Source organism: Brassica napus, chromosome A2, assembly GCF_020379485.1.
Source record: "Brassica napus cultivar Da-Ae chromosome A2, Da-Ae, whole genome shotgun sequence".
Lineage (NCBI taxonomy): Eukaryota > Viridiplantae > Streptophyta > Magnoliopsida > Brassicales > Brassicaceae > Brassica > Brassica napus.
The window spans coordinates 20646387-20673653 of record NC_063435.1 but is presented as its reverse complement, the minus strand read 5'-3'; the positions used below and the strand labels follow the sequence as shown (position 1 = coordinate 20673653).

Below are 27267 nucleotides of genomic sequence, written 5' to 3'. Positions count from 1 at the left end.
TAATCTTTATGTTAATTTAGTGAAGACTACAATAAAACAAAAAGATCAAAAGAAGACTTAGAAAATAAGATATTTGAATTACGATGTATTGTTATTTAATTATAATTCAAGTGTTTTACAAATTAAGGTTCTTTATTACTATAAAATTATAGTAATAGTTATTAACACAAATTTAACTTATGTAACAAATATATTTTCATGTATTGGTATAAAATAGATACATATTTACATGTTTCTATTTTTAATCGGTTTTGTTCGGTTTATTCGGTTTAATCGGTTATATACCAAACTATATCCAAATCCTACGGTTTTTATAAAATTATATCCATTCGGTTTATATGGTATATACCAAAACCAAACTATATCGTCTATTTCGGTTCGGTTCGGTACGGTTCCGTTTTACCATATTGAAGAGTCTTAAGTGTAAGTATATATTTACTCTTTAATAAAACTTATTTTGGTCATTTTTCTTTCTAAAAACTATTTTTGTGAAAATAAACTAAAAAGACTATCCTAAAAAATTTCTTTTTTGTTTATTCTAATTTTGTTCTACAGTGGTTAAAACCTTTTTTCATCAATACCAAATCCAAATTACTGTGAACTTTATCAATCATGAAGATAATTATATCGGTTCGTCGTCAAAAAAAGATTCATATTGGTTTAAAGGCCCAAATTACAATCAAAGAAACACAACCAAATAAAATCAATTCCAACCCGGGTTACACCTCATCTACAGATGCCGCCACGTAAACGATTATGATTCGTTTTTGCATTAGAGAGCACAGCATCACTTCCACTACCAAACACATCGTATCGAGAGAACAAAAAAGAAAAAGCAAAAAGGTCCGAAGATTTAGGAACCATCTCCTACGATTTGAAAGAGATGGCGGGACAATCGAGGAAGTGGATGATTCTAGTGGCGACGATCTGGATTCAAGCTTTCACCGGTACGAATTTCGATTTCTCGACCTACTCGTCGGATTTGAAATCGGTTCTCGGGATCTCACAGGTACAGCTGAACTATCTCGCCGTCGCTTCGGATCTCGGCAAAGTTTTCGGATGGTCGTCGGGACTTGCGCTACTGTACTTCCCTCTCTGGACTGTTCTCTTCGCGGCGGCCATAATGGGGTTCGTTGGTTATGGTGTTCAGTGGCTCGTCATCACTAACGTTGTTTCTTTGCCCTACATTCTGGTAATTATATAATTTCCTCAACATTTTCAGTTTCTTGAGCTTATCGTTTATCTTGTTTAATCGGTGAATCAGTTTGATGCTTTCAAGAAAGTTGTGTATAGCTAAATCTTGATTTTTGAAAATTATATTCAGTTTTTTTATGGTTAGTTTATGGGCAAAAACTTTTTAATGCATTAGACTGCTAAGTACATCGGACCAGGTTTGTTAGTATTCACACTTCTGATTTTCTATGTAAAAATGTTTTCTTTTCTGGTGGTAAATGAGATGGAATCAAGATTTGGAAGTTTGGAAGAAGAGTTGGTGATGACTACTGGTAGTTTAGAAATGAATTTTCATTTGACTGGTTGGTCGCACGTGACTTTCTTTGGCTTGCTTCTGCTTTGTCTGTGGGATCTGACTATGGCTATCTCGAGAACCTTCAGTTTCTTGTGATCGGATCTTCGTTTCTTATAGTTTTATTCTTTTCTCTCTCTGGCCAAAAATCATTTAAAATTTGACTTTCTTGCATTCTGAACTATTCTTGTTTTTGTTGAGTAGACATGGGAGGATCTTTCTTTGTCATGTGATAAAAAAATATTGAATTTTAAAATAAGAGTATTATGGTTGAATGATTCCCTTTTTTTATTTATCTTCCACTTACCTGGTCAATAAAATATTTTAATTTCTGAATAGTTTTTTTCGAGGAATGATTAATTTTCTTGGATTTTTATATAATTCTTGATCACAATGTCTCAGATATATCTTGGGATTAAGTATGTTTTTGTGATGTTGTGGCAGGTGTTTCTGTGTTGCTTGTTAGCTGGGCTAAGTATCTGTTGGTTTAACACAGTCTGCTTTGTGCTCTGCATCAGAAACTTCCCTGCAAATAGATCACTTGCACTTTCCCTCACAGTCAGCTTCAACGGCGTAAGTGCTGCGTTATACACTCTTGCTTACAACGCAATCAATCCTATCTCCACACAGCTATACCTTCTCTTAAACGCCCTTATACCTCTTATCGTCTCCTTCGCTGCTCTCATCCCTATTCTTCGCCAACCGCCTCTTGAACCTCTTCCGCCAGATGGAGTTCGAAGGGACTCTCTCATGTTTCTCTTGCTTAACATATTAGCTGTTTTGAACGGTGTTTATCTGCTTCTCTTTGGTTCCAAGACTTCTGATGTAACCTCAGCTCGTCTGCTCTTTGGTGGATCGATTCTTCTCTTGATTCTCCCTTTATGCCTTCCCGGTCTAGTCTACGCTCGTAATTGGTATCTCCATAACGTCCACTCCAGTTTCCGTTTAGAAGGTTCCGGTTTCATTCTTGTTGATGTGGATGAGCTTGAGATACATAAAGGAATGGCCACACGTGAAGCCAGCCTCGAAGGCTATCAGTTGCTAAACGATGATGTGGTGCGATCAGCCATTACTCCTGATCAGAAGAGTTTCATCGAAGATGACAACGGATCTTGTTGCAGTAAGCTCATTACAAGAAATCAGCTTGGAATGCTTGGAGAAGAGCATCCTTTGTATCTGCTCTTGTGCAGATCAGATTTTTGGCTTTACTACGTAGCATATTTTTGCGGTGGCACGATTGGACTTGTCTATAGCAACAACCTCGGACAGATTGCACAATCTTTAGGACAAAGCTCCGAGACAACAACTCTTGTCACACTTTATTCGTCCTTCTCATTCTTCGGTCGATTGCTTTCAGCAACACCAGACTATATCAGAGCGTAAGTCCCTAACACAAGCCTTTTTACTTCTCTGGTTCTAGCATTATTGAGAAGATTATCATGTTATTGCTATGTTTGAATTGTGCAGGAAGTTTTATTTCGCTAGAACAGGGTGGCTAACCGTTGCTCTTTTACCAACCACAATAGCTCTTTTCTTGTTGGCATCATCAGGAAGTTTGTCGGCGTTACAAGCAGGGACAGCTCTTATTGGTCTAAGCTCGGGTTTCATATTCGCAGCAGCGGTTTCTATCACATCTGAGCTGTTTGGACCCAACAGCGTCGGGGTTAACCACAACATCCTCATCACAAACATACCGATTGGATCGTTGGTCTACGGTTTCTTAGCTGCTTTGGTCTATGAATCTCATAGCATGGCTGGGTCAAAGACGGAGTCAGTGATATGTATGGGACGAGACTGTTATTTCCTAACATTTGTGTGGTGGGGATGCTTGTCGGTGATTGGGTTAGCTTCAAGTATTGTCTTGTTTCTGAGAACTAGAAGAGCCTATCAACGTTTTGAACAAGATCGGATAACTTCAAGCATGCTCTATTCTTAGAAACTGGACTCCAAATCGTGTTATATTGAGGGGGATAAGGACGACAGACCTTTGTCAGTGCTCAGAAGTTTTGATATTTTCCGCAGGAAAAAAAGAAAATTTTGGGGGCATGATTTTGGTTAAAAGAAGAGATTCAGATTTTTGTTTTGGTTGTTGCAGTGACTGGGAAAATTGGAACGGGGAATTGAATTTTAAGGACATCGGGAGCTACCTGAAACTACTCTACCCTGGTGAAACAAACCAAATGGGGGTTAAGTAGGGTTTTTGTTATTGTTGTGACTTGTGACATTCTGAAGGAAGTATTGGTGTTTGGTGTTAATACAATCTATTCAAACGTGTTATTGTTTATCTGTCTATATATGAGATCGTTCAGTTAATCACTCCTATGAATTTGTTACGTGGGACATTGGAGTTCCTTTGAGAAGTTCAACGTACGGAGAAAACCTCAATACCAAAGTGTTTATCAGTTTTCGTCCAGTCGAAGTGCGCTACGGCTGTCCCAAGGGACGGATTCAACGTCCACTTTCGTAGATTCGAAAAACGGCAACTTGTAGTTATATTCGAGAAAAAAAGAAACTCCCAACCATCTTCATTATTTTATTTTAACTTTGTAAACCAACTAATTTTCTTGTATATTTATGTAACAAGTGGAGTCGTAAAAAAAACAAAAAAGGATAAGGGCAGGTGAACGATAATTGGCGGATTCGAAATTAGCCAAGAACAAACGTTGACGAAGAAGATGTTACTCTCTAAAACTTTCAATATGATGTTCCTAAACTCATTTCCCCCAAAACTTCCGAATTCGTCTCTGGAAACAAAATTTCTGAGAAATTCAACCATGGCGATCTAAGTTACAACTTCCTCAAGTGTTCGTCAGTTTTTGATGAACCGATCTGCGCCTCAGCTTTGTCGTTCACCTCGATAAAGGTCGACCGAAACCGCCTGAGTAATGGGTTTTCCAGCTCAGATCTCTCCTTTTCCCTTCAGCAATTTTCCCAAGCGTGCAAGCTAATTCTTCTCCTATCAATAACTCAACTAAAATCGCATTTTCATTTGCCTCTCTCTTCTGCTGGTGGTGACCTAAGTGTCTCGATTACTTCTGAATTCTATTTCCTACTTCTTGCTCTCTGATTAGGGATGTCACAAGCATAAACTAGAAAAAGAAAGAAGAAAAATGATGGGAAATAATTCTAGGAACAAGTTGGAAAATGATGAATCATCTGGCTCACCTTTACAGATCAACCTAAACCCAGCTTACAAAGAGCACTTGACCTCGTACCAAAGAGCTTGTAGTGAAGACCCAACGCTCCAATCTTTTGACTCGGCGCTTCGGGAACGAACTAACCGAGTCATCAACAAGCTTGTATCAGACGTAGAGTTGGAATCTTTGTCGTTTGATTCGCTCAGAGAAGTGATACAATGTCTATTTAATATGAATCAGGACGTGCTCAAAGTTATATTGCACTACAAAGAGGATATATGGAAGGATCAAGACTTGTATTCTTTTGTGAATATGTATTTGCAAAGCATTGAAACGACTCAGAGTTTCTGCTCCGAGCTCGGGAATTGTCTCAACTGCGCGAGGCAAAGGCAGGAGATTATTCAGTTTGCTGTTGAGCAGTTTGAGGAGATACCACTGAATCGGAATAACGTGAAGGAGAAGTACGAGAAGACGCTTGGGGAGCTTAAGAGGTTTAAATCAGCAAGGGATCCGTTTGCGGAAGGATTCTTTTATTATTTCAGTTCCATAACCCGACGTCATATTATGATGCTTGAGGAACTTCATACGCTGAAGAAAAATCTCGTTAAGAATATCAAATTATGGCGAATAGTATCCAACATGGTGTTTGTGACTGGGTTTATCGCTGTGCTTATCTTCCGGGCTGTGGCTGCACCGCCGGTTGTGGCTGCTATTGCTGATGCATTGGCTGTTCCTGTGGGGTCTGCTGGGGAATGGTGCAACTCTCTGTGGACGAAATTTGAGAACGTGGTTAGAGGGCAGAAGCAGATTACTACATGGAGTTGGGTTGAGGCTTGTTATATATCGGTTAAAGAGATGGATAACATAAGTGTTCTTTTGAGTAAATTGGAAGTAGAGATTGAATATTTGTTGAAGAAAGCTGAGTTTTCTGTTACCAAGCAGAAAGTGGTGAGGCTTGCAATAGATGAGATTGAGGAAGGGGTCATTGTGTTTACTGAAACCATTGAAGAATTCAGGGTACGTGCGGATAAGTATTGTAGGAATATGACAACAGCGAGAGCGGTGATTCTGCATATGAGTATCGGAATCGGATACCCGTCTGGTTCAGCGAAAGAAGAAGGTACCAGGTAAGATCTTTGCTCGATAACTCAAAAACTAAACTTACTGCTGCATGTTTTTTCTTTTCTTTTCTTTTCTTTTCAAGTCTAGAAAACGTAAATTTGAACATCCCCCGCTATGGTTAGTAAATTTGTGATGATAAATTCTGTCATACAAGATTAAGTTATACTGGATTTAGAGTGGTATCACTTTACGGCTTTGTTTAGTTTTCCCTATACATTGACAAGAGGAAAAATTGGCAAAGGTGTTGCAACTGTTGTGGTTAACTGAAATCTCTTACTAGACTTACTTACATGTAGCGTAGGATGAGACTAAACTATCATTAAATAGGCCTTACGCGATTGGAGGATCTTATTGTTTCTCTTACACTCCTTTGGCAGTGGTATGGTCGACTTTATCTGGGATATAAATCCAAACGAAACTGAAGCAAATTCAAGCAGAGATGACGATGTGAATCCCAGAAAGGATGACAATTTCATTGACTATGAAGGAAACTGTTTTGTGGCCTTTAATTTACAGAAGAATTATGTTGAGAACAAGAGAGCTGAACCAGTCGTTGGTGAAAAGAAGCAAGAAAATGTAACTGAAAGCTCTACCATGGCGAAGCCCTTGCCAGAGCATAAAATGTTCATCAATTTCTGGGGAGACGACCTGCGTCATGGCTTTGTTGGGGACCTCGTCAAGGCCTTGAAAAAGGATGGAGTTGATAGAGTCTTGATATCCCAAAATCTATAACTCTTCTTATTGATCACTCCAAACACAGATTACAAGCTAGAATAGAGATGACAAGATGATAAACGAATAGCTTTGAGCTGACTCCGGCTAGGCTCTCATGGCGAGCTTCACCTTCGTCACCGATCTCATGGCGATCGGGTCAAGATGACTCATGTCGTCAATCTTCCTACAACATCAAAGCATAATCTTCTTCTCCCCCTGTAACTTCCTCTTTATACTCAACTTCTTCACGAACAGCTTCAAAGCTCGTAACGGTAAACCTTCCGAATCAAACCAAGGCTCTCCTGACTCGTCTTCCTCATTAAACACGTCAGCATCGTCACTTGCCACGTCAGACTCAGAATGATAGAAGTCTATCAATACTTCCCCCATGAAAACAAGCTTGCCCTCAAGCTTGGAAGAAGAAAAGAAACTGATGGTGCTCATGGTAAAGATCATGATAAAGCTTAACCATGCTGCATTCTTGAAGGTCTTGTAGTTTCTGCAAATGGCCAATGTAGCAGCAGAAGTCTCCTCTTTCTCTTTATACTTGAACATCCAAGACTTGGGCATTTTAGTTCTCCGCCTTTGTTGCATCACCTTGTGGCCACTGTGAATAGACAAGCCACTCCACAATCCGTAAGCACCGCAAGTATACATGTCTTTAACCAACCCTCTTGAATCTCTGTGTTCCTGCCCTTCTAATAAGTCTACCATCTCAAAAGCACACGTGGGATTGTCCTGTCTTATCCAGCGACACCCAAGAAAACAAGAACTTCTCCACTGACTAAGCACAACATGTAATAGCAGAACTTGCACTTGCTTTAGTCTAGCTTTGTATTTGAACATCCATGTCTTGTAGCACTTCTTCCATTTCTCCCTTTGTTGTATCAGAATGTGTAACATAATGCCCTCAAAATGCATTAACAACATGTATATCTCTTGATGTAATAGATGATTCCAAACTGTTGAAACTCTGGTTTGAAACAGCTCATGTATCAACAGCTCTGATTTCTTCTTTTGTTCTCTATCACATCTCCAAATCAACGCAGCCAAGATCAACCAGCAAATAAGTAAGCTCTCATATACTCCCACCCTTGAAAATAAGCTTGACCCCAAGCTTGGAGTCTATATAGATGTAGATGAGTTGCCGCGTGGAGATCTTACAGAACTTCTTGTGAATGGGATTAAGGAGTCGAGGATCGCACTCGTAATCTTCTCAAGCGGGTACGCAGAATCAAGTTGGTGCTTAAACGAGCTGCTGAAGATCAAAGAACTTATGGAAAGAGGGAAACTACTAGTCATTCCAATCTTCTACAAAGTGGAGCTATGGGAGGTTACACAACTAAAGGGTGATTTCGGGGTTAAATTTTGGAATTTGTGGCGTATTAATCGGGATAGCCATATCGTTAGCTGGAAGGAAGCTTTGGAGTCTGTTGCGTCCATGGAGGGGATCTATTTGAAGGAGCACAGGTAACTAAGATTATAATATAGATTCCTGAATTCTTTCCTGCTGAAATTATTAGATTGAATCCAGTTTTTTTTTTTTTCTGAACGGTTTGGCAGTTCTGAGACTGAGTTCATCACTTTTGCCGTCAATGAAGTCCTAAAGAGAGTTTCTCTGTGGGAAGGAGAAAATCCATCTCTCTTTCCTTCGACAGAGAGAGGAAAAAGTACTGGATTGCCCCTAGGGACAGGTGAAAAGCATAAAACTTATCAGAACAAACAGCACCTCTTTGGAATGGAACATCACATGGAGCAATTGGAGAAGAAGTTAGAGTTTGACTGCAACGAAACTCGCATTATTGGAGTTGTTGGAATGCCTGGTATTGGTAAAACCACTCTCGCAGTGATGCTGCACGAGAAGTGGAACAGCCAGTTTATACGCTGTGTGCCTCTTCTAAATATCCGTAAGAAGTCAAACGACTATGGACCAGTGTGGCTGCGAAAGACTCTTCTGGAAGTTTTACTAGAGGGAAAGTTTCCATTGATAAGTGACAAGACAACGCATGAATCTGTGAAGGATATATTGCTTCATACTAAAGTTTTTGTTGTTCTTGATGACTTGAGTGACAAGAAACAATTAGAGTTTCTTCTCGGCAACCTTGGTTGGATTAAGAAGGGAAGCAAGATTGTTATTTCAACATGTGACAAGTCATTGCTTGATGGATGTGCTCATGATACTTATGTAGTACCGGTATTGAATGATAGAGAGGCCTTATCAGCTCTTTCAGATACTAATGAAAAACTGGTTGTGTTCAGAAACAACTGCCGTAAGTTAAGAGAAGTCGTATAGGAGAAGTACTAATTCTGCAATCCCGAAGATAAGAAAAAAAAGGAAACGAGAATAGAGTTTCTGTACATCAAGTCAAAGGTGCAACACTTCTTCTCTTTCAAAATTTTACATGGTTTCTCTTGAAATCTAGGAACTCTCAAACCATGAATCTTCAACCTAGGGACCCCAAACAATCCAACTAGACCATTCTAAAGTCTAAACACATGACGCATCGCTTATTTTATTTGGATCTTTGACTAACTTGTGGATGTTTGATGTTGCATGATAAAGCCTCCTTTATCCTGATTCTAACATTCTTTTGTGATACAGCAGAAGCAGTACTCTTGCAAACATATCAAAGGAGCAAGAAAAGTAAAAAAAAAAAACACCAACAAGGAGTTGGCCAAGCTAAAACTCTTGGATCACCTAGTAGTGGGGTCTAAGGGCCATAGTGTCGATTCCCATTGGGAGGGATCTACTTTCCTAATGAGAGTAATTTAACATGGACCTCAGCCAACACGATAATGTGCACACAGTAGTTCGCTGACCAGATACTTCATTGGTCAGTTTTTTCTACCATGTCTATATTGTAGCAGAGGAGCATAGCAGAATTTAACATTCACTATACGAGTCCTATGGAAGCTAAACCGGGGTCATAGACATTTGTATTACCACATCAACTTTTAATAGATGTTTACCACGCTAGCAATAACAGTACCTTGTGTTCCACAGTAACAAAAAGAGAGCAGAAAGTCAACAGAGTTCACAATCCAAACCGAATCAAAACAAACCAGCAGTACTATCTTCATCTAGTGTCTGGCCTAACGAGAAATCAACGTTCAAAATCACCACATAGATCCATGACAGTTTCATGTTTCATGCATTATTATGAGCTCTTCAGTATAAGCAGAAAACATAAGTGAGTTCTTCAATCATCATTTACCTAAGCTCAAGCCTCCAGACGCTTCAGCGTACCCATGGTACCAATATAGAAAGGCCTCCTGCAAGATTGAAAAAGGGTTGAGGAAAGAGCAACATTAGAGCACCCATGGTACCTCAGCAATGTATAAGATACATAAATAGAAGCTAGACGCTCCACCTAGACCAAACCAAATTTTGATATTCAAAGTTGGGTAGTCTAACCTGGAGATTCTTGAGCTGTTTTTTAAGTTATCTGCAGAAGGAAAGTACAAAATAAAAACAATTCTTAACCAGGATGAATCAAAAGAGAATTACATATTTGTTCAATCATCAACCCTTGCTCATACTTACACGCATTTGATTCCTGCTTCGACTTGGCTCCGCGTTGTCATCTCCAGACATCTCGCCGTTCACAGTTTTAAAGCGTTTCATACTACCATTCAGAGATGAAGAAAGCTCCAAGAGCTGTACACCACATTCTTTTATCTTTATTATTTCCTTCTGGTGGTCAACGCCAAAAAACTCAAACTGCACATCGCTATAGTTCAGCTCAGCTGGATTATCATTGAATCCATCACAGGAGAACTCAAAACCGAATATGATGAGATGACTCGTCTTAGTGTGTATGTTTGTCGACAAACTAAAATATTTATTATCCTTTCCACCTCGGAAAAGCCAAATCACCCCAAAGTCAAACCAACATACTCTTGGTTCAACAACTATGCAAGCTTTAAAACTCAAGATTTTTCTGGAAAGAGAGATCCGAGGCAATGAGACGGTTAGAAAATTTCCATCGACTCGATGAGTAAAATATGCAGGAAGTTCTCCACCAGGTAAGATAGCATAAGCACAGTCTGAATGTAGAATGAATTCTCTGGCTTGCTGATTCAGTTTGTAGCAGTTAATAAACTGGAGAGACATCTGTGGCTGTTGGAAACAGCCATATATACTCTCAAGTGATTCACAATAATTTGCCGTCAGGATAGAGAGTGATGTGGGGAGCTCCGGCAGTGACACGAGACTTCTGCAATTACCGAGATCAAGATATTTTGGTTGAATGGAAATCCATGTGTCTGGCAGTCTCTCAAAATTGTTGCCAGACATGTTTACAATCATGAGGGAAGTGCATATCTCCTCAGGATGGTTTTCCCAGCTTTCTTCCGTTAATGCTTTGCATTCTGAAAAGTCTACCTCCACGAGAAGTTTCAGTTTAGATATATTTGGGGAAATCTTCTTTAACTTGTTGCACCCATTCATAGATAGGTAAGTGAGCGCAGAGATGTTCTCGATCCAACCAGGAACTTCCTCTATCGAAGTTCCATCAAGATAGAGATCTGAAATGCTTGTTGATAATTGTGGGAAACTTCTCAACCGTGAACAGCCATTGAGATTAAGGTAATAGAGAGATTCCAAGTTGATGCCGGATGGAAGAACCTCCATATATATGCAACGCTCCATGTCAAAGTCCTTCAATTTATGGAGCTGCCCAATAGAGTAAGGAAGCTTAGTCAAACTCGAGCAACCGCCAAGATCCAATGTCTCAAGGTTTATGGCGTGCGAAAGATCTGGGATTTCTCTCAGGTCTAAGGAACCCCGTAAGTTCATACACTTGAGACTTTCAAGAGGCTGAACAGAAAAACAATGGTATAAACATATATCAGAATCTTTCCAACAGTACCATTAGTTTCCAAACTTCTACTAATATCATTCATATATTTGATGACATCAACAATGGAAAGAAAATCTGAAGCATTAACAAAACTTTTGAAATTCGGTGGTAACAAAAACTCTAACATGTACCTGAATTCCACTCCATAGCACTTCAAGTTTGCTAGCTTCCATTGTGAGTTCAACGAGATGATTTGGAATGAAGTTAGGAGGTAGACATCTCAATGGGAAGCCCTCCCAATGCAATAATGTAAGTTTTTGAGGCAGATAAGCAAGACCATGAGGTAAGCGCACCTTAACTTCTTTATCCTCCAAGTTTGTGTAGAATTTCAAGAACTGCAAATTCTTCATTCCATCGAATCCTCTCTCACTTATTAAAAGCTCCTTGATCTCTGACATGTCCAACGATATCCCTAGAACGTTTCTTGTCCCCTGAAAAAAGAGTCCCGACAGAAACAGGTTACCGTGACATAGACTAGCATTTATTGTTAAACAAATGGCATGTGTATGTTTAAAACTTACAGTGTTTTCCTCAAAGACTTCACTAATATCCCTGGGATCCAACAAAAACTGACGTTTTCCAGGATTAACAGGGCATTGTTTACGGATGATCTCTCTGCCAAATTTTTGTTGCAAATCGTGCATCTTAACATTTCCGTGTTCTGATATATGGATGAGAGATTTCTCGTCTAAGCGTCTAAGCCCATACTTAATATCCATGAAGTGGCTTGTGAGCAATCGTGTGAGATATTCAACCGTACCATGATTAAATAAACATGAGATGTGAAGAAATAAAGCTTGGTCTTCTTCATGTAACCCATCATAGCTAAATTTTAATAAGCTCTCAATCTCTCCATCCCGTCTATTTCTGAGCCGAGGCAACACTTCCGACCACTCTTTTTTGCTCATCCCTCGCAAATAAGAACCATAAACTCTGAGAACCAACGGAAGAGCACCTGCCATCTCTGCAGCTTCAGTTGCAAGTTCCATGAAACCATCAAATGGATACTTTTGCCCGAAAGCATAAAGGCATAACATCTGAATAGCTTCCTTTTTAGATGGTAAATCCACTTTGTATATATAACTAATCCCATGAGACTTCAGAAGAGCTAAATCTTTCGTAATCACAATAATTCTGCTCCCTGGACCAAACCAGTTACTATTTCCTGCTGCGGCATCTAGTACCAATCGATCATTCACACCATCTAGAATGAGAAGAACTTTCTTATACTTTAGGCTGTCTTGCATCACACCTAAATGAGGTATCTTTAAATCCTTTACGTACGTAATTTCAGATAAAACTAGTTGCTGTATATACATCTTTGCGCTATAATCTGACTCGCCAAACTTGTTATTAACATCTCGGTGATCTGTAAAAGCGCAGCACTGGAATGTTGGACAGATCTTATTGTATAAATGTCTTGCAATGGTAGTCTTACCAATCCCCGGGGGCCCCCAAATTCCAACCATCTTCACTTCATCGGATTCCAAGTGCAGCAGCGGAATCATTTTTGCAATATGAGCGTCGATTCCAACCAAATCATCAAAATCACGCGATGGCGTATGGTTCAGCATGTTTGAGACATCAGACAAGATTGTCTCAAACATCTCTCCTTCATTATGCCTAACAAGGAGAAGGAAAGTTACCGTACATTAATTCAGGAATGGATTCCGTTGGCTAATATTATCCAAACATTAATATCAATCCTTTCTAGGAAACTATAATTTAGGATTTCTTAATCCAAACGCGTGAGAGATTTGTGTCGTATCCAAGAGACGGCAACTAATAATGGCTGAAGAAAACGTACCAGCTTGGAGAATGGTATCCTGGAAGATTTGCTACATCCATTAAAGCTCGTTGCCATTGCTGTTTCTCATCCTCTGTTTTGCCCTTCGAAGTCTGTTTGAAATGCCTTCCGAATTCACCGGTCTGTTTCCGAACATGCGCAGGATCAACATCATAGAAAATTGGTATCACTATCTGACCAAACTCTTCCTTACACTTGGTAATCTCCACCAACTCTGCCAGGAGCCAGCTTGAAGAGGCGTACCTTTTAGAGAACACAACAATCGAGATCCTTGACTCTCTTATCGCTTGTACAAGAAGGGGGCCAATCGGCATGCCTTTGTCTATCTTAGTGTCTTCAAATGTGATGATTGATTTACGTTTGAATTCCACAGCCAAGTGGCTAAGGAAATTTTTGCGGAAATCTTGCCCACTGAAGCTCCGGAAAACATCATATTTCCAAGACCGAGACGAAGAAGAAGCCACAGAGACCTTCTCAACGTCTCTTGTTAAATCTTTCGAGCTACTAGGCAGCATGGATTGACTATGGAGGATTTCATTCCACATTTTTCGTAGCGAAGAATCCATCACTATTTCCCCATTGGAAGAAACACGTATCAGAGACTTACTGGCTAGTTCCTTGAGCCCAGAATCAATGTTCACACCAGCGCTAGCAATTTGTGGTGCCACCGAATCAACATTCTCGTCATTGAGCAAACACGCGATGAAACGAAATAAAGCTTTATCCATCTCCTCTAGACCATCGTAGCTTACTCTCAATATTTCTTCAACTTGATCACCAGAACACTCCATCGGATCCGAGGACGAAACTGGTGAGCTCATCTTAAGTTCTGTATTGCTCTTTATTGCATAGATCCCACATCTTGTCACTGTGCAACTATCATCTAGACGCTTCATTTCCTGGTTGACCGGAAAGAATTCAAATACAACTAAATTACCTAAGATATCCGGGTCAATTCCTTCGCCAGTACTTGGACGCATTTTAGCATCATAGAAGACAAACAGATGATTCTTTTGCACATTCGGAGCAACTTGCCCTGCAGACCAACAATGCAAATTTCTTTCTATCCTACGAGAGTGGCCTTCCTTGTTTATCCATCTGCAAACACAGCTAATGCCAAAACCATTAGCATCATAGTAATCCTCTGAAAATTCAACTTCCATTAGCATAGCAAAGCCCACAAGCGTGTTCCTCCAAGAAGGATCTAGTTGTGTCATTACAGAAGATCCTAGTTTCAGACCTAGTGTGGAAACTTGATTCGCATGTGAGGGCGGCGCACAGAAGCTGAAAGCCGGAGATTCATTGAGTTCCTGTTGTAATAAAAGAAAATAAGTCAGATATGATATGGTATAGTCATGTCTGTGTATACATATCAGGCATTGGAATAAGAGAGAGAGAGGGAGAGAGAGTATTACGTGCAGACGATCTCTTGGTATGCGATTAACATTACCCAGTACGTCCACTAAAAAATTGCTGATCACTTGTGGTGATAGATTAAAACAATTACTGAATGTATAATGCATAGGAAGGTGCTCAGAGTCCAATCGAATTGATTTCAGAGAGGCACAACCATGTGCATTCAAGAGTTCTAGACATCGAGGAAGTCGTGGCACTTTTCCTACCGCAGTGCCACCAAGATATAACTCTTTCAGGTTCCGTGGGAAACCCTGAATAGTCTTGAGCTTTGAGCAACCAGAGAGATCAAGAACTGTGAGAAGTTCTAAGCTAACCATGTCTGGCAGACTTCGTAAACGAGAACAATCTTTCAGTTCCAAACAAATAAGCTTGTCAAGATCTTGACTAGATGAGTTAGAATTCACCAGACTTGTTAGACGCTCGAGTTTCAAGGCATCTGAAAGACCGGGTAATTCTGCTAGAAGATTCGCAAGCACTCTGTCACTTGACTTAACAGCAGAAAGTGGTAATTTTCTTATGCCAGTACCCTGGAGATGCAACGTCTCAATATTTGGTGGAACCTCAGGGAATTCTTTAATCTTTGTGCAACCTGAGAGATTTACAACTCGAAGATGCAGCAATTGACCGGTGGATGGGAAACTCTTCAGTTTTATACAACCTTGGAGATCAACTACCTCAAGATTTGGCGCTTTTAGAATATCATCAATACAATCCAGCTTCCTCGAATGACAAAGCCTGATTGTCTTTAGCATCTCCAGGTTCTGAGAAGAAAATGCCGAATAAAAAATAACAATTCAGATTAGTATCACTAAGGGTGAAAGAGACATGTGAGAGTTTGCTTACCTTTGTTCCACCCCAAAGTTTCTGAAGTTGACTGTGCGGCATGTTGATTTCAACAAGGTTCATGGGATCAAAATGCTCAGGCAAAAATTGCAGAGGGTAGTTCTCCCAATGGAGGAGCCTTAGCTCATTAGGAAGAGAGTGGATTTCACGGAAATTGATTCTATGACGGATTTCAGGACTGGAACAGTAAATCTTCAGGAGTCTAAGGTTCAGCATATTCTCAAAGGCAGCAGGCTTGACATCAAAACTCAAGTTTAATGTGTCGAGAAACATGCCTTCGATCTCTTCAGTTCCCTAAAATAATATTGGAAATGGATACATTAGGCAGCTGGCTCACAAAGTAGGCTAAATATGAAACTATCAAAATATAATGGACCTGAGCACGTTTTGTTGTGCGTTCTTTATCTTCTAATAAATATTTGATGCTCCAAGGTTCCCACAGTCTGTTGCGCCTCTCAATGAGTACTGTTTCCCCATTTACAATTTCTCTGCCAACATCCCTTGTCAGATTATGCATCTGCACTCGGTTTTCTGAAATAGTCACCAGACACTTTTCAACAAGAACATTGATTCCAACATGTGGAAAGAAACCACAACCCTCAAGCAGCTGCTTCACATCGTCGACATTTTCACCTTGGAAGAGACAAGCTATGTCCAGAAAAATGTTCTTTTCGCTGTCACTAAGAGTATCATAGCTGCCTTTGAATGCATCAACAATCTTAAGTGGAGGACGTCGCGTGAGTTTGAGGAATGCAGTCTCCATTTCTGACACCTTTCTCTTATTTTTCAGCTCTCTGCCATAAATACTGATAGCTAAAGGGTTTCCCTTAGCATAGTTTATTACTTTGACTGAAAGCTCGTGGAGATTCTGCTCTCTCATATTCTTTATAGACGCGCACAGCAAAAAGAGCTGAAGAGCCTCCTTTTCATTTAAACCCTGAACCTCGTATATGTGATTGACTTGGCAAAGGCGAAACACTCGTTTATCTCTAGACGTTATGATGATCAGGCTCTCGGGACCAAACCAGTCAAACTCTTCGAGAAAAGACTCTGCAGCCAGAGGATTACGCACGTCATCCAGAACAACAAGAACTCTCTTACTGATTAATTTGTCTCTGCGCAAGCTCAGTTTACCGCCATTTCCAAGCGTTAATTGTTCAGCCACGACACGATAAATTCTCTTCTCATGAATAGCTTTATCAAAGTCTTCAATGAAACAACAAGCATCAAATTCACCAGACACTTGATCAAAGAAGGCTTTAGCAAGTGTTGTCTTGCCTATCCCAGGCATACCCCAGATTCCAAGACAGCGGATGCCCAAAGGCTGCTTGTTAACCATGTTTTCAATCTCCAGCAGCTTCGAGTAGATTCCAATTCGCCCCATATGTGAGAGTTTCTCATTCACATCTCTGACAATCTCCTCTACAAGTTCGGAGTCGTTGCATTCCTTCCTGAGCCATATTTCCTCAAACAAGTAAGGAAAAAACTTGTTTTATGGGAACATTAAAAATATGAGGTAACAGAATAAAATTAGACATGGCGAGGTCTAGCAAGGTCCTCGTCACCTCAAGGCAAGGCAACATACACTTTTTGAGCGCATTCTTTGTAAAGCGAATTTGTTTTGTACAAAATTAGGCTATTAATACCAACCTAGGTTTGTAATGGAAGCGTTGACGTCAAAAAAAAAAAGAGCGTTGACTTCATATATAACTCATCTACAAACCTTAGAGCATGAGCAACGCGGGATTTAACACAATCCTTAGCGCTAATACATAAGAAAATACTAATATTAAATGGGCTTACGCTAAGAAAGAATCCTTAGGTAAGGATTTTTTGTCTTTGATCCTAAATGACCTGGCATCATCTGATTGGTTGGGTGAAACGTTGCGTTTCGTAGGGGGACGGGAATGAATCATTTACGCGGCTCGTAAAGAAAAAAAAAACCTCTCCTTCTCTAAAGGCGCCGACAAAGGAGAATCGGCGATCTGCTTGGTTTCAGGTAAATCCGGCCAAATCCGACCGCTAATACTCACTATTCTTTCTTATAGAGTACATGCATGTAGATTTCTCTTGTTTTTATGGATTCGATACATGGGTTTGAATAGATTTCGGGTTTCATTAGCGATTGGGGATAAAATTAGAATTAGGGTTCCTGTCGGGGTTTGCCAATCGACTCTTTTCGATGTAGTTCTTGGTTATTTCGGAGGATTTAAGGGTCCGTGATTAAGCAGTCATTCGATGTTGGGTTTTATAAATCGATTTAGGGTTTTATAATTTGGGGCTTTTGATGATTCTGTTGTTTTTTTTTTTTTTCTTGTCAGCTCTAAATGGAGGACGAACTGCGAGACATGAAAGCACACAAAGCGTACTACAACATGCTTCATTTCGTTTCAGAAGCCCAACAGGGAATTCCGAAGCTGTGCCCCTGTGGATCTATCACAAAGGAGTTCGTCGACGAAGATGATACGTATGATTACCTCCCGGGGAAAAGATACTTCATCTGCACAGACTACCAGGTTCGAAATGTACTGTCTGTTTATACTCCAAATTGTTTTGCTGTTTGCTTACGAATTTAATGTTTTGGCAGAACGACGGGCTGCATTTTAGGCAGCCATGGGTAATGGGTGTGCAACAAGAGATTGAGAGGCTCAAACTAAAGTTTCTCGAGCAGGAGAAGCTCCTGCGCGAGTGCGAGGCGCTTAAGGTTAGTTTCTTACTTAACGTTGCCACTAATTTTTACAATCTGTCTAACATATTGTTCTGTCTCTGATGTCTCTTCAGGTTCAGGTTAAGATGCTTCTTGAGCGTGTGTGTGAGCTTGAGAGAGTCCGCTGAGGTTAGTGCTTTGAACCCTTTTAATCAACAGTTAAAAAAATTAGTTGGTACATGTGTGTGTAACTAGGATCGTCTGGTGTGTTTCCTTGTAGTTTGAAACCAAACTAGGATAGTGGTGTGTGTTGTAGTTTGAAACCAAACTAGGATAGTGTTGTGTGTCTCCTTGTAGTACCAAACCAAACTAGGATAACGTTGTAGTTTGGAAATAAGGTTAACTTTGTAGTTTAAATTCCCACCAAACGATCATTAAATTGTGCCTTAACTGCTTCTTTTTAGACTTAAAGTTTATCTTCCACAGCGACCAGAACCAGAAGTTTAACTTGGAACACGCGTGGAGAGAGCTCAGGCATGATGTGAAGTGGTGCTCCACCTATCTTGAGAAGGAAAAGCGCAAACCAGTGGATCCTGTTGATGGCGAAGGGGCAGTGCCAGAGCCAGAGGAGAGACCAGTTGGGGTCAAGGCTGCGAAGGCTGCTAAAAAGAGGAAGAAAACTGGAAAAGAAGAAGAATTGGCAAAGCTTGAGAGTTTGTTGGAGATCAAAAAACAAATCTCAAAGCAAAGTTTGCTAGAGAGTTTGCTTGCAAAGTCTGAGCCTCTCTCTGAGATGGAGTCGGCTCTGAAAATGAAACTTCTGTCTGAGTTGTTGTAGGGTTTCTTAGCTCTAAGTGTTTCACATGTTTGCATTAGACTAGTGATTATCCTTAGTTTCACATGTTTGCATTAGACTAGTGATTCATGTAGTTGTCATTTAACTTGTACATACGTGAATATCCTCTGCTTACACACGTGATTTTCCTGTCTCAGGTGAAGTACAAGACCATGTGCTTGTTGAAGACTAAAGCTGGCATCTTGAAGTCACGGGTGGTTTGTCTCTTTCTCCTGTTATTTAGAAATCAAGTCACGGGCTCTTTGTTTCTTGTTGTTTGTATTTTGATGTGGACCAAGTCGTGTACCATGTTGCCTTTATAAGTCTCTTTGTAGACTGGGCTGTTTAAGTGAACCAAGTGTGTTTCTACTTCCTTGTATTCTCTCAAAAACTGATGTAAAATGATGTTTTAGTGTTTTCTGTTTCCTATGCTCTTCTTTGCCTTCTACTTCCCTGTTTCCTATGCTCTTCTTTGCCTTCTATTTACATATTTACAAACCAAAATAAAAAACAAGGCTCGATACACAGCAACACAACAAGGCTCGACTCATCCCACTGCAACCTGTAAGCCTTTAAAAAATATTTAGGTAACCTTCAAACATTTACGTAACATTTATGCTGAATCCTTCAAACATTTACGTTTCAAGCATTACTCGAAGGAAAACAATAAAAACGATATATTGTTTAATTTTGATAAACTGAGACTTACCATAGAAATACTGAACAATAGTGAGTAAAAACAGAGTAATTTTATTATTTGACAAAAAATAGACTACTTATTTTTCTCTTTTAAAGTAAAACAAAGAGTAACGTATACAATTTCTTTTTATTTAATTTTGGTTGTTTCTTCATTAGTCTAAATAATTTTTGAAGGAAAGATAGGCAAATATGGGAGATGAAGTCGACCGAAGACTCGATGCGGCTGTCAACGAGGCTTTTGATGAATATTTTGAAGATACATACAACAGCATCGTGGAGAATCGAACAGATAAAAAGAAGAAACGTGCATATGTCGAAAGAAACCGCGAGGCGGGCCACAACCGGCTATGGAATGACTATTTTAGTGAAAATCCGTCATTTCCGGAAAATCTATTCAGACGTCGTTTTCGCATGAACAGGCAAGTATTCATGCGTATTATCAACACCCTCTCAGCAAATGTTCCATTCTTTCAGCAACGGAGGGATGCGGTCGGACGGTTGGGTCTATCTACACTACAAAAGTGTACGGCGGCTATTCGTATGCTTGCTTATGGATGTGCGGCTGACGCCGTCGACGAGTATCTCCGACTCGGTGAAAGCACCGCTCTTTCATGTTTAACCCATTTCACAGATGCAGTCATTCTATTATTTGGAGAAGAATACCTACGGAGACCCAATCCTGAGGATCTTCAACGTTTGCTCGATATTGGAGAGATCCGCGGCTTTCCGGGGATGATTGGAAGCATCGACTGTATGCATTGGGAATGGAAAAATTGCCCAACCGCTTGGAAAGGACAATACACCCGTGGATCAGGAAAGCCGACACTTGTTTTGGAGGCTGTAGCGTCACAAGATCTTTGGATATGGCACGCTTATTTCGGTTCTCCAGGTACCTTAAACGATATTAACGTCCTTGATCGATCACCTGTATTTGATGACATTTATGAAGGTCGAGCTCCAAGGGTAACGTACATGGTCAACGGACACCAATATGATTTGGCGTACTACCTCACGGACGGTATATATCCAAAATGGTCAACATTTATCCAATCTATCACACTCCCTCAAGGTCCTAAAGCAGAGTTATTTGCTAAAGTTCAAGAAGCTACCCGAAAAGATGTGGAGCGTGCTTTTGGTGTATTGCAAGCTCGATTTGCAATAGTGAAAAAACCGGCGCTGTCGTTGGACAAGGGAAAAATAGGGAATATTATGCGAGCATGTATCATACTGCATAATATGATTGTCGAAAATGAACGGGGTGGATACACTCTGTACGATACATCTGAATTTGAAGAAGGAGAATCGAGCAGAAGTTCACATGTTGAGCATATTAACAACATGCCTACCCATTTCGGTAATATGCTTGGTCTACGGAATCATGTTCGAGATAGGCGTACACACCAAGCATTGAAAAATGATTTAATCGAAAATATTTGGAACAAGTTTGGTGATAATGAAGATGTATAATTATTGTATGTTTGCTTTTAAACATTGAATAAAAAAAATTTAAAATTAAAACTTTTTAAAAATTTAATAATTTAAAATTCTTAAGGACCTCATATTGAATAACACCATTAGACATACATTTTAGAGTCAAATCCTTAACTATTCAAAAAGCAAAAAAAACTACTATTATAATCCTAAGGACTCCAATGGTGGGTAACACCATTGGAGTTGCTCTTAGTTTGGTCTTCTAACTAAGGTCTAGTTTCCCAGTTATTGTTTAGTTTTCGATTGGTTTGATAAGTCAAAACAGAAAATAATCAAAATTTTCAGCTTTGATCTCGAAATCTGTAATACGCAAATTTAGAATAAGGTCAATATACCTGGACTGGTAGACCGCTGAGAAGCCCCTCAAATGCAGCTCGTCAAGCCATTCGTCGTACCATTGACTGTCGCCGTACAGCACTGGAACCACCACCTGGTCGATGTCCCTCTGGGAATTGAGAACCTTCCCGAGCTTCTCAAGGCATACCCTACCGTTTCCTGGTAAAACCATCACACAAACCCTAGCGCCCTCCACCTTTTCCTGCGCCTCCTTGGAGAGGAGATCGTCGGAATCGACGAATACAGAAATGCCTTCACGGCGGAGAGCGTCCGAGAGGTGGCTGACAAAAGAGTAGCGTACCTCGTCTACACAGCTGATGTAGACGGGTTGCTCCGTCCGTTTCGTGTTCGTCATGATTTCGTACCTCAAAATTAACTCTCTAGTATGAATATTATGGTCTCCTGTATGCGAGAGCTTTCTTCTGGGTTCGCCAAGAGTTGTTGTCCATCACTCAAAGCTCATCCAAACGCCAACAAAAAAAAAAAAAGTTTCTATTATTTTTATTTTTAGGGAAATTGGAGCCTATAGGTACGAAAAAACGGTAATTTACAAAGTAGCTATTTCACTTAATCTTTCTATACGCACTGTTACAATTATATATTAATACACAAATATCTCTGAAACATCACCGGCCCAACCTGCTGCTAAAATTAAGTAAATATTTTAATTATTAACCCTATAAAAGTAACTCGTGTCTCACCGTCGTTCACATCTTTCACTTTCACTTCTGTGGTAATTTTGTAGCAGTCGAAAGGTCTTCGGCACCGAATTCCTCCAACGCCTCGACTCTGCATGCAATCGACAGAGTTTCCATCTCCTTCGTCCTCCATTGTCACTCGTTTTCGGCGTTAGGGGTCTCCGTTAGGGTTTGAGCGGCGGTTAGTACCACACCTTTTGTACCGAACTTCTCCAACTCGATTCTTCTTAGATCTCTGAAACTCTCGTAAGTTCGCCTTGTTTTCCGTTGATTCTCTTCACTGTCTCCTCCTCTGTGCTTATTTTCTTTCAATTTGGGGCTCGTCTCAGAATTAGGGTGTTATACTTGCTAAGTCTGTACCATCGTCCTCCTCATGTTTTCTGATGAGGAGGACGTGATGAAAATGGATGAGTTTCAAGCAGCGCTTTTGGAGCATGGCTTAGATGAGCAGACGATAGATGCTCTCCCGGCAGTTTCTGAGGAGGAATTGAAGGAGATGATGGCGGGCTATGAGGAGGATGATCAACTTCAGGAGGCAGGAGAGCAGACTAATGGTGCAGAAGAGAAGAATAAGGACACTATGGAGCAGGCACAGAAGCAGGGGACTCGTAAAAGGCTGTTCAAGTCATCAGTCATTGTTGCAGGAAGCACAAAGATGAGGAATGCAGTTGCGCTTGTATCCCCTCGCAAACGTGCAGCAGCCAGGATGGGGACTCGTAAAGGGGATACAAATAAGGAATTGGAGAGTAAGGGTTCGTCAAACCTGAACTCTGGAAATCTGAAGATTTAATTTATGGATCAAGTCTTACAAGTTTCTTCCAAGCAGGGTCTGGGTTTTTTATTTTTAAAAGTTTTTATTTTGTTGTTTTGGTGTTGGGTAAGATCTTTATATAAGATCATGCTTTGGAATAAAATTTGTTATTTGGATTATTGGTATTGGGCGTGTTGTGATCAGATATGCATAATTATTGACTATAGATGTTTGGATTCTCTCTGTGAGTTGTGGGCATATGGCGAGGTGTTGGAACTGTTCCTTATTTGATTGCAGTCGAGAGCTCAATGGTTTTTTTGTAGGATGGTATGGTCTAGGAGTCTGAGGCATCAATATGGTTTATATGTTGTTTTGTCAAATAGGTGTCGGGTTATATGGTTTATGGTGCAATTTGGTTCAGGGAGGAGTGTATCTTGGATAACAATGCAGATACTTAGGCCCTTTCATCACAGAAACAGAGTTTGGCAATTGATGGTTACTAAGTTGAATAATTGTTGGAATGAGTTACGAGTATTTATAAATGTGACGTGGGTTTTATTGGGTATTGGTCATTGGGAATATGATATTTTTGTAGTAACACTTTATCAGTTTTGGTCCTTACAAGTTTTGTCTGGTGTTTGGTGTTGGTTTTATATGGATTGGGAATTATTTTACATTATGGATATGTGGTTGATGGTGGTGGTAAGGCCATTGGTGCTCTGCTTCTATTCATTGTTCTTACAGGAAGTGATGAGACTTGAAAGATTCATGCTTCTCACGAGGTGTTGGGGGTTAAGGAAATTATTATTGGCTCGGGACTACTCTATTATTTTCTTTTTTCACGGACTATATAAGGTTTTTCATTGGAGGTTTAGAGGGAAACTATTATGGGATAGGGTGGAGATTGTAAAGTTAATAAGAGGGGAGATACTAATCGGGAGACGAGATTATCTAATTGAGGATTTGGAGAATCTAGGGTATCATTACATCCAATTTAACAAGCTCAAGGGAGCATTTCTATATATTTTTAAATGAGAACACTAAGTTGGAATTGCAGAGGAATGGGAAGTAAGTGGACGATAAGTTATTTAACGGAGATATAGCATAAACATAAGCCAGATTTTTTATTTTTATCAGAGACAAAGCAAGAATTTGAGTTTGCTCAGAAATTTCAAGGTCATTTTGGATTTGATAATTTGGTCACAGTGGATCCTGTGGGAAGAAGTGGTGGATTAGCACTTTATTACAATAATGAGTATCAGGTTAATGTGTTATATTCAAGTAATCGCATGATAGATGTGGAAGCAGTGGCTCTTGGGAAAACGGTATATATGACGTTTGTGTATGGAGATCCAGTCCAAGATTTACGAGAACAAGTGTGGGAACGTTTAACTAGATATGGGATTTCGAGATCAGAGCCTTGGTTTATTATTGGTGATTTAAATGAGATTACAGGAAATCATGAAAAAGAAGGTGGTGCGTTGCGAAGTGCGAACTCATTTGTTCCTTTTAATAATATGATAAGGAATTATGGTTTACTGGAGTTCCCAGTCAAAGGAAATAAGTTGTCCTTGCAAGGCAGAAGGGGTAAGGGTAAAGGGGCAGTCACGGTTAGATGTCGGTTGGATCGTGCATTAGCGAATGAAGAATGGCATACGCTATTCCCATGTTCTTATACAGAATATTTAGGCCTGGTGGCATCGGATCATCGTCCAGTAGTGGCTTATTTGGAAGATAAAGTTATTAGGAGGAAAGGGCAGTTTAGATTTGATAAGAGATGGGTTGGACAAGAAGGTCTTATGGAATCAATTACAAGGGGTTGGTCCGATAATAATGAAGGAACAAGAACTGGTATAGTGGAACAAATTAGTAACTGCCGCCGGGAGATAGCCAAATGGAGGAAAAATAATCCTCCTTATGGGAAGGAAAAGATAGCGGACTTGCAAAAAGCGCTTGAAGAGGTACAAACAGATGATTCTAGATCTCAGGAGGATATTATGGAGGTATCTAGGAAATTGCAAGAGGCATATAAGGATGAGGAAGAGTATTGGCACCAGAAAAGTAGAAATATGTGGTATTCATCTGGAGATCTTAATACAAAATTCTACCATGCTTTAACTAAGCAACGAAGGGCTCGTAATATGATAGTGGGGCTACATGATGGGGAGGGAAACTGGATTACAGAGGACAATGGAATAGAGAGAGTGGCGGTGGAATATTTTTAAGATTTATTTACTACCACTGCTCCATCGGAGTTTGATGAGTTCCTTTCAGAGGTAACACCTGGTATAACTCCACAGATGAATCAACGATTACTGCGGATAGCGACAGAGGACGAAGTTAGAGAAGCTCTGTTTATGATGCATCCAGAAAAAGCACCAGGACCGGATGGTATGACATGCCTCTTCTTTCAACATTCTTGGCATATTATTAAGGGAGATTTGGTGGAGATGGTGAATGACTTTTTGGTGTCTGGAGAGATGGATTCAAGGTTAAATATTACTAATATTTGTATGATCCCAAAGACAGAGAGACCTACCAGGATGACGGAGTTGCGACCTATCAGCTTATGTAATGTGGGGTACAAAATTATTTCGAAGGTTTTGTGTCAACGGTTAAAGTTATTACTACCTTCTCTAGTTTCGGAAACGCAATCGGCATTTGTGGCAGGACGGCTGATCTCTGATAATATACTTATAGCACAGGAAATGTTTCATGGATTACGGACCAATAAGGCGTGCAAAGGAAAGTATATGGCAGTCAAAACGGACATGAGTAAGGCTTACGATCGGGTTGAATGGGAATTTATTAAGGCATTATTACAGAAAATGGGGTTCCATGAGCATTGGATTAAACTTATGGTAGAATGTATGTCATCGGTTCAATATCGGGTTCTTTTAAATGGCCAACCTAGGGGACTCATTATTCCACAGCGGGGATTACGTCAAGGAGATCCTTTATCTCCCTATTTATTCATTCTGTGTACTGAGGCTCTGATAGCGAATATTAAGAAGGCAGAAAGGGAGAAACAATTAACAGGAATAAAGGTAGCCAGGGCATGTCCTTCAATATCGCATTTGCTTTTTGCGGATGACAGTCTTTTCTTTTGAGAGCTAAGGGTGTGGTTGGTGGTGGCGAAACTGAGAGGAGCAACAGAGGAAGAAGGAGAAGTAGAGATGGAGAACTGGAGAGAGCTGAGAGATGGTTTTGGGGAGTTGTTGTTGTTGGAGAAGAGATTGATAGAAGGAGATGAAGGTTGGAGATTAGATGTACACAACGACATGTCGGAAAGTTGGAACACAAGTTTGCGACAGAGATGAAGAGAGACACATAGACAGTTAAAGTTACAGTCTTTGAGAGAGTTTGACTCAGACTAGATTCGCTCAACAAGGGTTTAACAGAGCACTCACTTCGTTTGTTTTTATTAGTATCCTTAAACAGAACTACTACTTCGTGTACTATTTTTTTATATTTAAATTATTATAAATAAATTATGCCCGATAAATCAGGAATCAGATACGGTTACAAGCTTGTTTTGAACAAAATATCGAAATCAATCTATTACAATACTAGCTTCGCCCACCCACTAAACCCGGCACATTCCGTTAATTTGTTTTTTGAAATCCTTCGACATCGGTAGCCGTTCTCTACCATCGACGTGACTCTCGGGAAAGTGAAGTTCTCCTCGTTGCCGAGGATGCCGGAAGTTCCCTTGACGTCTACGGAGTAGCTAGTTCCCAATGATCTCCACCAAACTTGCAACTTTCTCTGTCTATGAAGCTCGAAACAATAGAAGGGGAGGATTCAAATACTTACCAAGGCCTTGCAAACGCCACCAAAGCCGGAATGTATGAAACGCCACACGACGCTTTGAACCGCATCCCAAAACGGGCAATCACACGCTTGAACCGTCTATGAAACCTGCAGAAAGAAGGGTTGTATCCATCGCCACAACCTGAAAAGAAGTCTCAAAACCAACGCAAGAAAGCCAGCAACACCACCGCCGGAAGGACAAGACCGACACCGTGGCGCTCAGATGTGAGCGTGGACGAGATGCTGACTCAAAGACGGCTAATGACTCCCGAGAGAACCGCCTAAGCATCTAAGCCTTTGAGAACCAAAGAACTTTTCTTGACCACAAATTAACAACCTCCAGAGCCAAGGAGATAAACAACAATGACGAACAAGAGAATTTAACGCCTAAAGCCAGGCCGTCGCCTAAACCGTCGGAGAATCAGAACAGGACGCTAGAGGAGGGAGTAACGAAAGAGAGGCAGAGCAAACTGGGAACCATCTAATGGCCATAGACGAACACTCGAATCGAACCAGCAGCACACACACGAAGAAACAAAATCGAACACTTTCACCACGATTACATCCGACT

General features: G+C 40.3%; 5 protein-coding genes across 6 annotated transcripts; 4 read left to right on the top strand and 1 right to left on the bottom strand.

Moving 5' to 3' along the window:
• Window positions 1-771: 771 nt before the first annotated feature.
• LOC106437685 (protein NUCLEAR FUSION DEFECTIVE 4-like) lies at window positions 772-3841 on the top strand. Of its 2 annotated transcripts, XM_013878616.3 has the most exons (4): window positions 772-947; window positions 1010-1192; window positions 1970-2904; window positions 2993-3841. In XM_013878616.3, exons 2-4 carry the CDS (start codon window positions 1124-1126, stop codon window positions 3459-3461), a joined length of 1473 nt encoding a protein of 490 aa, XP_013734070.2. In that variant the 5' UTR covers window positions 772-947; window positions 1010-1123; the 3' UTR covers window positions 3462-3841. The 2 variants fall into 2 exon arrangements, with proteins under 2 accessions (XP_013734070.2, XP_013734069.2); XM_013878615.3 differs by having other exon boundaries at window positions 777-1192.
• A 281-nt stretch (window positions 3842-4122) lies between these two features.
• Window positions 4123-9399, top strand: LOC106437684. Its single transcript, XM_048759666.1, has 4 exons — window positions 4123-5789; window positions 6162-6484; window positions 7623-7968; window positions 8062-9399. The coding sequence occupies exons 1-4, from the start codon at window positions 4636-4638 to the stop codon at window positions 8789-8791; spliced, it is 2553 nt and encodes an 850-aa protein (XP_048615623.1). The 5' UTR covers window positions 4123-4635; the 3' UTR covers window positions 8792-9399.
• A 33-nt stretch (window positions 9400-9432) lies between these two features.
• LOC106437683 (disease resistance protein RRS1-like) lies at window positions 9433-22174 on the bottom strand. Its single transcript, XM_013878611.3, has 10 exons — window positions 21434-22174; window positions 15803-16877; window positions 15427-15720; window positions 14583-15344; window positions 13168-14477; window positions 11882-12983; window positions 11492-11791; window positions 10043-11317; window positions 9914-9944; window positions 9433-9771 (listed from the first exon to the last, which is right to left on the bottom strand). The coding sequence occupies exons 1-9, from the start codon at window positions 21787-21789 to the stop codon at window positions 9936-9938; spliced, it is 6483 nt and encodes a 2160-aa protein (XP_013734065.1). The 5' UTR covers window positions 21790-22174; the 3' UTR covers window positions 9433-9771; window positions 9914-9935.
• On the top strand, window positions 16999-21438 carry LOC125588364 (putative nuclease HARBI1). The gene is made up of 2 exons (XM_048759677.1): window positions 16999-17942; window positions 18014-21438. The coding sequence occupies exon 2, from the start codon at window positions 19797-19799 to the stop codon at window positions 21072-21074; it is 1278 nt and encodes a 425-aa protein (XP_048615634.1). The 5' UTR covers window positions 16999-17942; window positions 18014-19796; the 3' UTR covers window positions 21075-21438.
• Window positions 22175-22535: 361 nt separating the features above from the next.
• Window positions 22536-25108, top strand: LOC125584535. Its single transcript, XM_048753185.1, has 3 exons — window positions 22536-22884; window positions 24021-24306; window positions 24409-25108. Exons 1-3 carry the CDS (start codon window positions 22536-22538, stop codon window positions 25106-25108), a joined length of 1335 nt encoding a protein of 444 aa, XP_048609142.1.
• Window positions 25109-27267: the final 2159 nt, after the last annotated feature.

Excerpts from the sequence above, each read along its gene's own strand:
- LOC106437685 (XM_013878615.3), top strand. The coding sequence starts at position 884 with ATGGCGGGACAATCGAGGAAGTGGATGATTCTAGTGGCGACGATCTGG. Across the intron at positions 1,193-1,969 it reads TTTCTTTGCCCTACATTCTG|GTGTTTCTGTGTTGCTTGTT; the intron begins GTAATTATATAA and ends ATGTTGTGGCAG. Across the intron at positions 2,905-2,992 it reads ACACCAGACTATATCAGAGC|GAAGTTTTATTTCGCTAGAA; the intron begins GTAAGTCCCTAA and ends TGAATTGTGCAG.
- LOC106437684 (XM_048759666.1), top strand. The coding sequence starts at position 4,636 with ATGATGGGAAATAATTCTAGGAACAAGTTGGAAAATGATGAATCATCT. Across the intron at positions 5,790-6,161 it reads GCGAAAGAAGAAGGTACCAG|TGGTATGGTCGACTTTATCT; the intron begins GTAAGATCTTTG and ends CTCCTTTGGCAG. Across the intron at positions 7,969-8,061 it reads ATCTATTTGAAGGAGCACAG|TTCTGAGACTGAGTTCATCA; the intron begins GTAACTAAGATT and ends ACGGTTTGGCAG.
- LOC125588364 (XM_048759677.1), top strand. The coding sequence starts at position 19,797 with ATGGGAGATGAAGTCGACCGAAGACTCGATGCGGCTGTCAACGAGGCT.
- LOC125584535 (XM_048753185.1), top strand. The coding sequence starts at position 22,536 with ATGGATGAGTTTCAAGCAGCGCTTTTGGAGCATGGCTTAGATGAGCAG. Across the intron at positions 22,885-24,020 it reads TAAGGAATTGGAGAGTAAGG|AGACAAAGCAAGAATTTGAG; the intron begins GTTCGTCAAACC and ends TATTTTTATCAG. Across the intron at positions 24,307-24,408 it reads ATTTCGAGATCAGAGCCTTG|GAATTATGGTTTACTGGAGT; the intron begins GTTTATTATTGG and ends TAATATGATAAG.
- LOC106437683 (XM_013878611.3), bottom strand. The coding sequence starts at position 21,789 with ATGACGAACACGAAACGGACGGAGCAACCCGTCTACATCAGCTGTGTA. Across the intron at positions 16,878-21,433 it reads TCAGCGGTCTACCAGTCCAG|GAAGGAATGCAACGACTCCG; the intron begins GTATATTGACCT and ends AATATGGCTCAG. Across the intron at positions 14,478-14,582 it reads TACCAAGAGATCGTCTGCAC|GAACTCAATGAATCTCCGGC; the intron begins GTAATACTCTCT and ends TTATTACAACAG.